The sequence below is a fragment of the Stegodyphus dumicola genome, chromosome 3 (genome assembly GCF_044657685.1).
Source record: "Stegodyphus dumicola isolate Sdum_Otavi_A_Nest chromosome 3, ASM4465768v1".
NCBI lineage: Eukaryota > Metazoa > Arthropoda > Arachnida > Araneae > Eresidae > Stegodyphus > Stegodyphus dumicola.
The window spans coordinates 121,770,615-121,785,555 of record NC_140770.1 but is presented as its reverse complement, the minus strand read 5'-3'; the positions used below and the strand labels follow the sequence as shown (position 1 = coordinate 121,785,555).

General features: G+C 29.1%; 2 protein-coding genes across 5 annotated transcripts in view; one reads left to right on the top strand and one right to left on the bottom strand.

The window, feature by feature from the left end:
* The window catches only part of LOC118203748 (calcineurin subunit B type 2), a 32,755-nt gene extending 20,897 nt beyond the window's left edge, over positions 1-11,858 (top strand). For 3 of the 4 annotated variants that reach the window (XM_035376035.2, XM_035376036.2, XM_085813260.1), the window contains exons 4-6: positions 276-335; positions 569-753; positions 3,694-11,858. In XM_035376035.2, the coding sequence (XP_035231926.1) occupies positions 276-335; positions 569-753; positions 3,694-3,741 (293 nt within the window). In that variant the 3' untranslated portion in view covers positions 3,742-11,858. The remainder of the gene's footprint in view (positions 1-275; positions 336-568; positions 754-3,693) is intronic. The other variant, XR_004760641.2, reaches the window with a different exon arrangement.
* Positions 1-14,941, bottom strand: part of bwa (alkaline ceramidase) — a 188,647-nt gene that overhangs the window by 74,536 nt on the left and 99,170 nt on the right. The gene's annotated exons all lie outside the window — the stretch shown is intronic.

Here is a 14,941-nt window from a genome sequence, read left to right as displayed (position 1 = left end):
GCTCTGGAGAGGTAGGAACATTCTACCTTCAGATTTGATGAGCAGTTAATACTTTATCACTATGTGAATTGACTTTGAACTATCCGCCTGACATTAATTAACATAAAGCAGCTTTTTATAGTTGTTCTTGTAATTTTTCCCTCCAGTGCATATGTATAATATAAGGTGAATTTGTTTCTTTGAGCATCTTATTCCATTGCTAGGAAGCAAGTTGTGTATGTAACTCAAAAGTTGCTAAGCATATTCTGTACATGCCATTATTTTTTCCTTCTTAGAATTCATTGAAGGTGTCTCGCAGTTCAGTGTGAAAGGAGATAAGGAATCAAAATTAAGGTGTGAGTATTTATTACATTACATATTAACATGTGTCTAAACTACCAAATGGTAATTACTTAATAAGATTTACTATAATTAATTATTAATGGCTGATTACTATAATTAATTACTATATGATTAAATATTATAATATTAGATGAACTAATTTTTCTGATATAATACTCAATGTTTTATTGCATTGGATTTGTAATATATGCAGTTTAGTCATTAAATGGAAGTTATTCATTTTCAGTTGCTTTTCGTATTTATGATATTGATAACGATGGATACATTTCTAATGGAGAATTGTTCACTGTCTTGAAAATGATGGTTGGCAATAATTTGAAAGATACACAGTTGCAGCAGATTGTTGATAAAACTATTCAGTTTGCAGATAAAGATGCTGATGGAAAGATTTCATTTGAAGAGTTTTGTAATGTGAGTATGATGATGCATTTGTTTTATTAGTCTTTGTTTCATCGTATCCTGCAGTTTCATATGCTGCTGTTTGTAGTGTATAATTTTATCTCTATAGTCCTTTATTATCAGCAGCATAAAATTTATTGCTTTATTTATATTGTGGTTAATAAAGATTTGTGGTCTTAAATTTCTGGCAGGTGAAGAAATGAGTTTTTAACCTTTGTTATAACAATGAAGATGTTGTTTACTTATTGTAAATATTCAATGGGAATTTTCTTTGGGGAGTTTGTAATACAAAAGTTTTCTTTTTTACTTCATGAAAGGAGAAGGCTCTATTGAAGCCTTTCATATGCTAAAACAGTGTAAAGTGAATGCCATTTACCAATGTAAAGCAACTACCATTTATTTCTGTGGAAAAAATTTCTGAGTATTTCTAGGCCTCCTGAAAAACCTATCAAAACATACCAAATTGCTGTTAAAACCTAATAAAACTAAAAAAATACATTAAATACATATATAAAAATAACATCTTCAATTTAGTTCATCTGAAAGAGGTCAAATTGACAAAGATATCTAAAACCCACATAGCAATGCTTGCAGTATAAGGGAAGATAAAACTGTGATTGTCTGTTAATATTTTATTGTATCTTCTATCTATGAGATCACTGCATCTGATTTCCTTTTGTGTGTAGAATTGATTGAAGAGATTTATCATTTTCTCTTTCTTGTGTTAAAGACTGAAACAAGATAGTATGCTTTATTGCTAAGACTGAATTCCCTACCTTCCTGGAGTTTTTTTTTTTTTTTTTTTCAAGTTATCATAGTACATTGAAAAACAGTCTGAAACCTTTGGCAATTTTATAATTAATGTCTTTTTAACATTTATTGCATAGAACAAATGCTGAATGATATTTGTATTTTTCATCTTTCTTTGGACTTCTTTGTCAATTGTACACACAAAAATGGGAAAGGAGCAAAATGGTATTAAAAGGGACCAGGAAATACATGCACTTTGCAAAGACTTGAGATGTTATTGTTTTTAATTTACCTTAAATTGCAACCATGTCCAAAAACATCAAAGCTTTCCAGTCCACCTGGTATGAGATACTACTCATAAGAATATTCATCCATAAGTGTTATTTATACCACTTTTATATTTAATAAAAGGTATTTTTAATTTCATATGTATATTTTTACAACTGAATTTCTCTGTAATACTCCTATATCTACACTAGTATCTGCATCACAATAAAAAATCTAATGGTAATTATAAAATTCTGTAGTAACATATATATATAATATTTAGCTATATATGTTTATTTCTTTTTATTATTTTTTTAGTTGAACTTTCTGCTTGAGCACCATTTTGAAAACATTAGTGTGTTCCATTGTTTTCCTTTTTTTTTTTTTTTTTTTTTTTTTAATCCGTTATAATTAATTTTCACTAAAATTAGAACTGCAGATTGTATTTTTATATGCAATTTTTATGGTTTCAGAAATAATAATTTGTTATTAATGAAATAATTTGCAGTGAGACTAAAAAAAGAAACTGCAGTGTTCTCTTATTATCTGGTATGAATTAAGTAAATTCTTTTCAAATTTTAGCTTTGAACATCAAATTGCTAGATCATTTTTTTAATAATATTCTTAAAGTGAGGTTTTTGAGTGGCATTCTGTTACTTATTATTAGTATTTTTAAAATTTTGAAAAGTTTAGCCCTGTAATTAAGATGAAAATGTTATTATATCCCCATCGGAAATAATTTTTCATTGAAAGAGTCCTCATAGACACATTCATTTTCATGGAAAATTTCATGGCACTTATCACTTATTCTACCTTGCATTTTTTGCCTATGCACTTTTCTTTCAAGAAACAAATTGTCAAAAATAAGCATGAAAGGTAAAAATAAATGATAAAGACTTGTATTTACTTTTTAAAAATTGCTGATGGAAAAAAGATTAATTTTTTAAAAGTCATAAATCTTACATTTTTATTATTATTTGTGGTTATAAAAGCTGTTTAGATGGTACAGTGGTTAGTGACGCTGCCTGCCATACCAAAGGGCCTGTGACCTGGCAAAAGCATGGATGTTTGTATAGTGTCTGTGTGGCATGGGGAACTAAAAATACAAAATACAAAGGGTGAGCTATAAGTCCTCCCGAGTGCTTTGATGATAGGGGAAGAGGGTTGCTGGACCTATCCCATAGTTGCTTTTTTTTTTTTTTCCCCAAAATTGGGGCAAGGTGTACGAAATCATATTGTCGTATACATGGTGGTCAAAGCCCAAGACAACAACAGGTGTAGTCTTCTTGCCTTGATATGATGAATTTGTTCTGATTAAGTGAGACTAGCCACAATAACACATGTTGTAATGCGGTAGAAAAACAGAGAAAACTAAGTCAGAAAGTTATTATCTATGAAAGGTTATTGGTGGCATTTGTCACGTATCAAGGCGAATTAAGGAAAAAAAAAAAAAAAACAGAACTGCCATTATTGATGGTTAATTACACTGTTTGTTGAGCGGGTTTTATTTATCGAAAGCGGTTGATAGGAAAATATATGAGTAACTAAATTATTTATCTATCTTATTGATCTAATTTTTATTTATTCAGTTATTTATCTCATATTTCTTTTTCACTGGGAAGTTTCTCTGAATTTTATGAAGTACATAATTGTTATTAGTTAGATACTTTGGCATTCATTTGAGTGTTAATCTGGTAAATGGGTCCAAGCTGGACTACCATTCAATGTTATCACGTGAAATACATTCAGATGCTTCACTGTAAATTAATTAATTATCCATAGCCTAAATCCTTAAAAACATTCTTCTATTCAGATGAAATTACACAAGTAATAATTTTATTTAATGTTATTTGAGAGTTGTTTGCCTTTAGACTTTTAATTATTTATATCATAAATTGTGAATATCTTATTTGTTGCTTATTTATTTCTTTTCAGATTGTTGGGAACACAGATATTCATAAAAAGATGGTTGTTGATGTGTAGATGCTTGCCAAGACTGCTGCAATATTTATTTATTGTGTTTGACTTCTTTAATATTACTGTACATAAGAATGGAAATGGACAATAAGGTACCCTTATAGTACCAAAAATTGCTTATAGTACCAAAAATTTGCATTGTTGTAATACTGAATTGTAATCATTTAGGGGGTTTTAAACTTTTTAATACCATAACCAAAGACCATGTTTGAGTTTCTTTTTAAGATGAAATAATTTGACTCAGAAAGCCTATTTCCATTCCATTTGAGTGTATAACAATAATTACTCTATCTTCCTGTTTGGATTTGAAGCACTAAATATTTGCAATGCATTTCTTATAAATCATTAACTTTCTATTAAAACTTGCATGTAATGCTGCTGCAGCATCATCTTTCTTATAAAGTGTGACAATCAGTTAATTCATTAAAAGTCAATGTAATTATGTTTTGTAATGTTCAAACCAGATAAATATCACTTAGGTTACCTGTAGTTTTTATTCTTTGTTTTAATTTTGTTTTACTGTACTTTATTTTAGACCTAGGAGCAGTTGGATGTTATGTACATGTATTCTACAACAGTAAATTTCAAATCACGATAGGGAATTGCTAGCATTAGCAAATATTTACCAATAAATTCAATATTGTATCAGGTATTAGGTCATTAGTATTCCAGTAATTATGTATCTGATGATAAATTTCATGTGCATAAGTTTTTAAGGAGTCTTTATATATATAATATACTGCTTTTATAATTTGTAATATATATGGAAAAAAAATTTTCACTAGTATCTGCAAAAATAAATGAATAAATAATCCTATAGAAATGCCTGACAAAATATCTTTAATTTCAGTTTTGCATAATATGAATTTATCTTCTCGTTTTTAGGGGGGGGGAGAAATTTTATCATACTATCACCTTTTTTTTTCCAATTCCAATCTTTAAATTAATCTAAACAATAAGTCTATTAATGTTATTGAACCAAATGTTAATGGATGTGCATTAAAGTCTGTGCTTTGCCTGTACATTTTACAGCACTAATTTCTAAATATTTAAATTTTGAAATATTATTTCAGTGATTATATTGAATGACAAATTATGCTAATTCTTCCATAACTCCTGTATTTACAGTGGGCTGAATATTAACTAATAATAATCTGGAAGTGGATTAGTATGTTCAAGAAATTATTTTTGGTTATTAAGATCTTAATATCTGAATTCTGTGCACATAGAAATTTGGAAGAATAAGGCCACCCCCCTTTTTAATTTCTTTAATAACTCTTATTACAGAGTACCCTTAACTTTCCTGTTCAGAAACTATGACCACTCATCCACCCTCCGTTATTCTTGCAATGTATTTTACTATTGTGATATTTTAATAATATAAAATTAATGGAACAAAATGTTTACAGTTATTTTAAATATCATTTAGAAAAGAGAAATAAAACAAACTAGTGAATTGTTAAATTTACTGCTTAGCAATGAGGTCTAGGCATATACTAAAAAATAAGTATTCTTCAAATAACATTGCACTGCAGTAAAACACAAAGCATATAATAGTTTAAAGCAACTTTTGTCAAATTTTTTCAAGTACAGTCCTATTTTATAAATTAGAATGTTCTGTGAACCACCCTAATCCCATCCCCTTCAAAAGCAATATGTTCAGCATATAATATTACCTTTTATTTTTAAAATGCAGTTAATTGAAATTCATTTAATTTGTTATTGATATTAAATAATTAAGGTGAAGGAATAAAATTTATATTTGTTTTTCAAAATTTAAGGTTGTTAGAGTTATCTATATCTTACTAAGTGAAAATCAAATGTTTGTTGGTACTCATATTAATGAGATGGAAGAATCAGCCAATTTTTGCACAGCAGTTCTATCTTTGGATGTGTGCTTGTAAGAAGCGACACAGTCACAGTACATTAAATCCTTCTTTTGTTGTTGTTGAGTGATAAGTATATAGATAAAAATATCTGATAATAAGTTTCATGAAATGTCAGTCTTGAAGAAGAAGTGATAGGTGGTTGTAATTTCTAAACTCTGAAATTTTGAGATATACAGTTAATTTGAAATTTATTTGTCTTTTATAGAAATTCAGAAGGATCGCTAAAGCAGGCTTCAAGGGCTACTCGTAATCTGCGGACCACAGTTTGAGAGATTCTGATTTACAAGAAAGTAATATGTAACTTATACTAAATTTAAGAAAAAAAATAAAAATTTTATTTTTAAGAAAAAGTAAATGACCCTTACACTCAAAACAGTAAATTTAATATAAAAACACTACATAAGAACCTTAGAAAAGTAGCTTTGAATTAATTTTTAAGCTTTATTATTTATGTGATCTTTGAAATTGTTTTACTGAGTTCAGCATTTTAAAGTCTGAATTGAATATAGACAGGTAAAGTCATAAATCAAGAGCAACATCCAGTTGTTAATGTGCTCTTTCACATGTTTCCTGTTTGTAAATGACAGCAAACATTTTAATGCCTTAGTCAAATATTTAATGCTTTTTTGTATTTCTTCATGTTCCTAATTAAAGTGTCAGGTTTTTAAATGATGCAGTTAAATAAATGTTTTATTCTCCCATTTGATGAAACCTCTCCACTTATTATAACTTATTATACAAAGAAGACTGGAGCTGTTCTACTCTCCAGTAAATGAAAATTTGTTTTTTAAATACTCATCAAAGTATTTTCTTTTCTTCTGGGGAGGCTGGTGCTTTGTATTTTCTTATTACTGGCTGGCCAGTATTCTACCAGTAACAGTTTCATCACTTGATTGTAAACACTGATTCCTTAGGAGGATTTAACACAGTTGCCAAATCAAAGCTATTATTCACCGTAGTTTCAGTTCTTTGTGAGAACCTGCTTTTTATCCATTAATACATTTTTAAATCAGTGGCTAAATAATAAATTTAACATTATTAACTATATTAAATATAAAAACAACACTATAATAACAATAAAAGAACAAAATTTCATATACAACTCAAACTTGTTTGAATATCACAATTATGAATAAAAGAGAATTGTGTAACTCATTTGATAATTCACTCAATATTAGAATAATAGTTAGCTGCCAATCATTCTCTTCAATATGGATTGAAAGAGAGGAAAAGGAAGGAACATGCAATGTGTTAGAAATTGAGCATTATGATTGTTAGGGAGGGGGGTCTAATTGCAACTAATTTCATTGCTTTGTACACATTTCAGTCAGTAACAACCATTTGAAAAATCTTGTTGAAATTTTCTCTTTTATTTAATGTTAAATGTAGACTTCATATCCCTTTTTTATTAGCCATTATTAGAACTCTTTGCTGTGAGAGGTATGCGAACCACAGGTTAGAAACCGCTGCTCTGTCGTTTTTCATTTCTTGGTTATGTTGTATTTATTGAAAGCTGCTGCAGTTGATGCAGCAGAACCAGTGTTGAAATTTTGGTGTCTTGCCCACTTTTACCTGTAACCTGTAGTTCTTATTAGGGAAGAAAGATATATTTGTATATATAATGAGTATGTATAATACGTACCTGCTGTTGCTGGAGTTTCAATAAACTCTTATAATTTTGTTAATATGATTTTGTGTTAAGACACAATAATTAAGACACAATAACACGCCGAATAAATACTAAATTCATTCTAACCCGGATATTATCATTTCAAAGGCCGACAAAGGTGGCCAGATAGTCGTCATGGATAAGAACACTTACATCGATGGTGTCACTAAACTCTTAAACGAAGGACCATATAATCCGATCCCTAAAGATCCTTCACCTTCGGACTTATCCAAAATAAAAACTGCGATCAAATCTTCGCAAATCATTTCAAGCAACTTAAAACATTCGCTTATCCCATCTGTTGCGAATTGTGCCAGATTATATGCTCTTCCCAAAATTCATAAAAGTGGTATTCCTTTCCGCCCTATTGTATCAAATTTAGGTACTGCCTCGTATCCTTTAGCTAAATATTTAGTTTCTAGATTTTCCACTCTATTAGACAATAATATTTACACCATAAAAAATTCAATAGAGTTTGTAAAAAAGGTTAAAAACATTTCTCCTAGTAATTTACTCATGGTTTCTTTTGATGTAAAATCATTATTCACCAATGTCCCAGTGGAGGGTGCATTAAGATGTCTAGAAACCAGACTTCGCGAATTTCATTTCTCTTGCATCGAAATTGAGGAGCTAATTTCTCTCACTCAACTCTGTTTGAAACAAACACATTTTGTTTTCCAAAATAAATATTACAAACAAACTGAGGGATTAGCCATGGGAAGCCCCCTCAGTCCCATCCTGGCTGATATCTACATGCATTATTATGAATCAAAATTGTTTGAAACTTTAAACTTTCCGGCATGGTTCCGCTACGTAGACGATACTTTTACCCTGTTTGAAGGTAATAAAGATGATTTAAATAAAGTTCTTTCAACAATGAATTCTATTGATCCTGCTATTCAGTTCACTTATGAACTTGAGACTTGCAATTCTCTTCCGTTTCTCGACATTCTGGTCACACGTAACACATCCAACTTCAGTACTACAGTTTACCGTAAACCTTCATCGGTTTGCCTTCCACCACACTTTAAATCATGTCATCCGACTAAACAAAAGTTAGCTTCATTTTATTCCTATGTTTTCCGTGCTCTTCAAGTTTGCTCCTCCAAATTCGCCCTTGATGAAGAACTAAATTATTTAAAAGCAATAGCTATTGACAGGGGCTTTTCACCCAACATTATTAATCAAGCAGTTAAAAAATTCTCATCTCAACACACTAAAAGCCACACTCTTATTTTAGGAGATTATAAAAATTCTGTTGTCATTCCCTTCTTTCCATCAATTAGCTATAAAGTTGCACATATTTTGCAGAAATTTAACTTTCGGGTTGTTTATTCTCCCATCAATAAAATTCCAACTTCTATACTCAAGGACCCCATTCCGGATATGAATTCCTGGGGTATTTATAGGATTCCTTGCCAGTGTGGTTTAATTTACATTGGCCAAACTAAGAGAGCCTTAAAATTTCGCGTCAAAGAACATGAGGCATATGTTAGAAAAAAGGAAACACAGAAGTCTTCTGTTGCTCAACATTGTTGGTCCGAAAATCACACTTTCAATTTTTCTGCTGCCAAAATTATTCAAAAAACATCTTCCATTGGAGAACTGGATTTTCTAGAGGCATTTCACATTCATAAAAATCTTTCTGTTCTAGTTAACGATCCTAATTCCAATCCAAATTTGCCTTCGGCTTTTAGAGAAATTATGTTTTAGTTCTGGTTTCGCCAACAGATGGCGCCACTTGCTTATTCTTGTCCAGGCTTTCTTATCTTATCTAATCATTATTTCCTATCTTGTTCATTTGCGGTTTTGCAGCTGAAGATGATGGTTCGGTAAAACCATCGAAACTAGTCCTGTGAAAATTTTGTAGGTATAACGCTGATTTTTGTTGTTAGTTATTAGTTATTATGATTTTGTGTATTACATTTTGTATTCTTTTTTCTTTGAATTATTATGTTATTAAACATTTATTGCTGATGTAATGGCTGTGCATAAAAGCTTAACGTCTTATATAGCATTTAGTTTGAGGCCTTTGAAGTATGCTTGAATTTGCATTGATATGTAAAAATGGGTATATCAGTGAAACACCTGTATCAGAAAAAATTTCAAATAATGATTCTTGTTTGTATTTAATTATGGGAAAATGCATTTTTCTCTTAATTGTCAATTTTAAAGTATTTTTAATAATTTTTGTAATCTTGTGTTTGAACTGAATATATGGTATATTTTGGCAGGCATGAAATGTGAAAAGAAAAATTGTAATACTTTTGTTGTGATCATACTAGAGACTGTAATTTTCATTAGGTGATGAAATAGCATGCATATAATTTATTAGATATTGGAGGAAGCAGAACTGCATATTTACTTTATAGTCATTCATTTCTTGTGATATGAAATACATAATAGATTAGAAAAAAGTATTTTTTGTCTTATTCATGAAATGTAAGGAAAATTAACGTAATTATGATGTTCATATCAACTGGAGTAACTGAATTTTTTATTACTGCAGCAGAGCTTAAATAATCAAACTTTAAAGAATTAAAAGACAATTGTAAATTGTTGCCAGATTTCATATTAGACATGTATTTTATGTATAAAAGTCTGTAGAATTCTGAATAAAATGTGTAAACAATACTAAGGTAATAATAATAAGTCCATAATAATATGTTTAAATAATATTAAGGTAATAAAGGTTTTTATTTGTTAAAGTGTTATAAGAGAGATACAACATGATTTAAGTGATAGTTAAATATGATTTTTTGAAATAACAGATATTTGATAATTCAGGAAATTCTATAAGATGCTGTATAACTAGTATAAGAGCGTAATACATTTGGTTAATTATATTAGGACTTTTTCTTTTAGATATTGCTGTTGATGGCAAATAGAGAATAGCCCATTTCTTAGTGACTATTTCTAGATTCATGAATTGATTTCAAATGGAGTAATCCACACTGGTGCTATATAGGATAGAAGTACAAGCATAATTAATAGTTAATTGTGTCTTACTAATATTCGAGCTACTGCACTGTTTTGCAGAAATTATATTTTATTCTTTTTATTGTACTTGAGACGTTCTAATGCATTTTCTATTATGTCATATAAAACAATTTTACTCTGTCAAATGATTTAATTTTTAATGAATAATTAAGCATTTTTTATGTAATACTGATTTTGTAACCATTTCCTTGATGTATTATAATCTTGCATAGATTTTTATTTTACGCTCTTTAATTTAATGATTATTTTAATCTTTATATTTTTTACAGCATGATATGCATCTCTTAGATAAATGTAAAATCCCTCTCTCCTTTGAGATAATTATAATTTTTCATTTTTAATATAAAATTCAGAATTTGCAGATGGCATAACATTACCTTGGATTTTTGAATGAGTATTCCGATTGATTTCATATGAAATGCATATCATAAAAGTGACTCATTATAAAAGATATACAGATACATGCGTATAGTAATTTTCTATAAAGGGAATTTTCATATTGTATATGTATGTCATCTTAAAATATATTTTGTATTAAATTTTTAATTATATATTTAAAATTTAATTATTTTATGATACAAGTCTGCAGTAGCTTTTCAACTATTTTGTGAAATCTTCTTCTGTGTCTTACAGAAATATTTTTTGGTGTTGAATTTTTAAGTGTATAGCTAAAATGTGATGCTTGTTGACTGTGAAAACTTGACATGTATGTTTGGTGCAATCTTTTCAGAATATCAATCACTTCAAGCTAAAATTTTTATGAACTATTTACACAGACTTTTCTGCATTTTATGGCATTTATGTACAGTAATATATAATTTTTCCTTTAAATTAAACCTTTTGTTGAAGAATAATAAATTGTTTATGGTAATATAAATTGAGCTGATATCCATTGTGTTAAAAATGCACATGAATGTTTTTAAATGTGTGCACTATTTTTTAATCATTTATTGATGTTTTATAAATATGTATGTTTCTAGATGGGGTTGCAAATGATATACTTTTATAGTGCCCTGTCAGTTTAAATGAATTTCATGGTATGTTTTTGTTTACAGAGTTTATTCTTTTTATGTTAAATTTTTATTGAAGTATTTTATATCATGTACATGTTTTTTTTTTTTTTTTTTTTCCCTTTTGAGCTGTAAGTGCTATTTACATTTATACAAATTTTTGTATCTAAGCTATTCAGATTCTCTCACCATTCACTTCCTTTATTTGTTTGTTAATTCATAAAATTTAATACAGTGCTTTACTATTTCATGGTTATGATATTTTAAAAAATTAACGCAGTGTTAATATTAAGTGCAAAATATTCCATTGTAAAACAGAAGTAGTTAAAGAAGCACTTGATCTTTGTTATTGGAGTGTTTATCTGTTTACATTCCCTCAGTCATAAATCCTTTCATATTTTGTTATTTTTTATCTTTCAAATAAATGTCGTTTGTTTTGAATGTTATCAGAATTGGATTTTATTTTTGTTAAGTAATTGTTATTTAAAAATATAATAAATTTGGAATTTAGCATGTTTATTAAACATGATCCTTAAATTCCTTGTAGTGTCTGTATATTTTTTTTAATTATTTATTCAGCATGCAGAATTTTACTCATACAAGGGGGGGAAGAAGGATTTTGAAGAAACTTCAAATGACTAAGTGCAGCTTAAGCTTTTTAATGGGGAAACATTTGGTATTTTTATTAAAAATGTTCAATACAGTGACTAAATTAAAACAACATACATATTTAGTAAGAACTCAATTTGCAGTAGGTAAGTCAGAGAAATTTTAGAAGAAATTTCCAGTCTAGACTTATTAAAATTGTCACTTATTTGTTATCAAAAGTCTGCATTTAAAATATCATTTTTTAAAAATGTGTATTTCAGATATAAAACACAATGTATTTTTATAGGCCTTAAAGCATCTTAACCGGTTATCAGATCTTGCTAACTGTGAAAAATTCAAGATATCCTTTTGAATTTGTGTCAACCATTCAAGTGAAGGATTGAAGAAACAGGCATTTCTTTATTCATTTAGATCAGGTGTTCCCAAAGAAGTCAGTATTAGCTGACTGCCTGGGAGGTTTATGGTATTTTAATAGGGGCAGTGATGATTAAGGGATCAATAACAGAATATGCACCAGCAACTAATCAGCATAATGAAGATCTCGCTGATTACCAAAAAAAATTATTATTGTAAAAGTGATAATAACTGTTTATTGATACAGCTATTATATGAAGAAAAATTATAAAATAAAAATATACAAAAAATTATTTAATATATTTTTTAAATATTTAAATTTATGCAAAAATTGCAGTATAAAAAAAAGTAAAATGCAGGGATCACAACAAAACACAGCCAAAAAAATATGAAGAACGTGCAGTTTTCTTGGAAGATATATTGTTATGTGCAAACCACTCGCAAATTTTAAAAGAAATAATGTTCATTTACAAGATACTTAAGATTTGAATATAACAGATACAACAGCTGAACTGCAATATATTTAATCTTGATGTTATGCAGGAAGATTTGAATGCATTAAAGGGAGGATGTGGAAGCACAAGTCTTATTCAAAGTACCTGTATACAGGACCAGTGCTAGGCATTTTGTCTAGCAGAGAAATTTCTCTGGGTCCTAAATTCTAAAAATTTTGCTATTCAATGCTTCTCTAAAATTAAAAAAAAAAATTGCCCCCGCAATGGTTCTGGCATTGGCGCTGTGTTTACATTCAGTTTTTTCGTTTAAGAATCATCCGATAGAAGTATCTCAAAATAAAATTTGGTTCTGAACAAAATTGACTTTTCTGTCTTCTTACCTAGTAGAAGCAATCTTGAATCAAGCCTCTATAATTTATTATGGAAAAAAAAGTTGAAATTTTTTAAAGAGATGATTTCAGAATTTAGAATCTCTAATATTGTTTCTAAAAACCTTCTGCTTATCTACACTCCAACCAAAAAGTCGCCAGCTTTTGACAGAAATGTTTGTTTTGGTATTTTTATGTCTAACCAATGCATCCAATTCCGCCTATTTTTGTGTCCCCCCCCCACCGCCCATTAAAAAAGAAACCATTTGCCTTTCTTGTCTTTTGGTAATAGCCTTGTGTCCCATTCTTGCCACTAGGTGGCGGGCATTCTTACTTTCTTTTTCTCGAATTGAGATCTGGGAACGAGATTAGATTCGAGCCGCTCTGAGGAGCGTAAAGACGAACTTCGGATTTTGAAACCAACTAAAATGTATTGTCATTAAAGTAATTATCAACTGTCATACAAATACTGTAGTTATAAAAATGTGTGAAAATAAAAAGTCATTAAGACTTAATTGAAGTTACAATTTGAATCGAATATAGAATTCGATAGCTCTCCCAAATAGAATCTGTGGATCAGAAACATCATTTTTAGTGGTACCTTCACCAAGGGACTTTTAGATTATAATCTCGATTAGCAGATAAATTACCTGTGAACAGGTAAGCAATTCTCTTTTTCTTTGAAAATTTGGGGAAAAAAAATGAGTTTCAACATTGTGATTACTCAATTTTAAACATGGAAGCCTTAGACAAACTGAAGCAGAAATGCACGAATGAATGCAATAGCATAACGATATTAATTACAAAAATAGAATCTTTGTTATCAGAAAATATCAAAAACACAAAATTGATGAATTGCAGGAGATAAATGAAACAATTCTCGAAAGAGAAAACACGTTGAAAATGTTGAATTCACATATCAAAACTCGGTTAAAAGATGCTAAAGAATTTGAAAAAGATATTTCTGCAAGTATAAATACAATGAACAAATTATGTCTGCAAAGTTTAGAATTAGAATAAGATTGAATAAATGTAATGAAAATTTGTCTGTGAAAAATGCATCAGATGCAAATTCTTTGAACACATCTGTTTCTGAAATAAATGTATCGTCATCGGCTATGAAATTGCCAGAGTTAAATATTCCAAAATTTTCAGGAAAATGGTTAGAATGTTTTTAAAGTTTTCAAGCTGTGATTGATCAGAATAAAGCGTTACCCAAGATTGAAAAATTTGTATACTTTAAATCGTTATTGATAGGGCAACGTATAATGTCATTGAAGGATTTCAGTTAACCGAACACAATTATGATTTGTGCGTAGAACTTTTAAAAGAACACTTTGGAAAACCAGAGAAAATTATAAAATGACATATGAATAATCTTTTGGATATAGAACCAGTTAAAAATTCTAACTTAAATGCACTAAGAAGATTATACGATGCTTGTGAAATAAACATTTGAAGCCTAAGTAATTTAGCAGTAACTTTGGTTTCGTACGGACACTTGTTAAATCCGATATTATTGAAGTTATTGCCTCATGATTTGATTCTCGAATATCACCGAAAGCTGGATTCAAAAGAGGAATCTGATGTTACAGGTTTAATCGCTTTTTTGAAAGAGGAAAAAAAAAAAAAATGAATGCCACGAACAAACGTACACAGTTAACAAACTGGAACCAAAATTTTTTCCATTGAACGGAAAGAGTAAACATTTCGACAAACACAAAAGTAATTTTAAATACACGCACAATAAGTTTAACTCTAAAGTTAATCCCTCGTCGGCGGCAGAATTATTAGCTCCCGTAAAAGAAGAAAATTGTGTTTTTTGCAAAAATAACACACATAATAGTGAAAA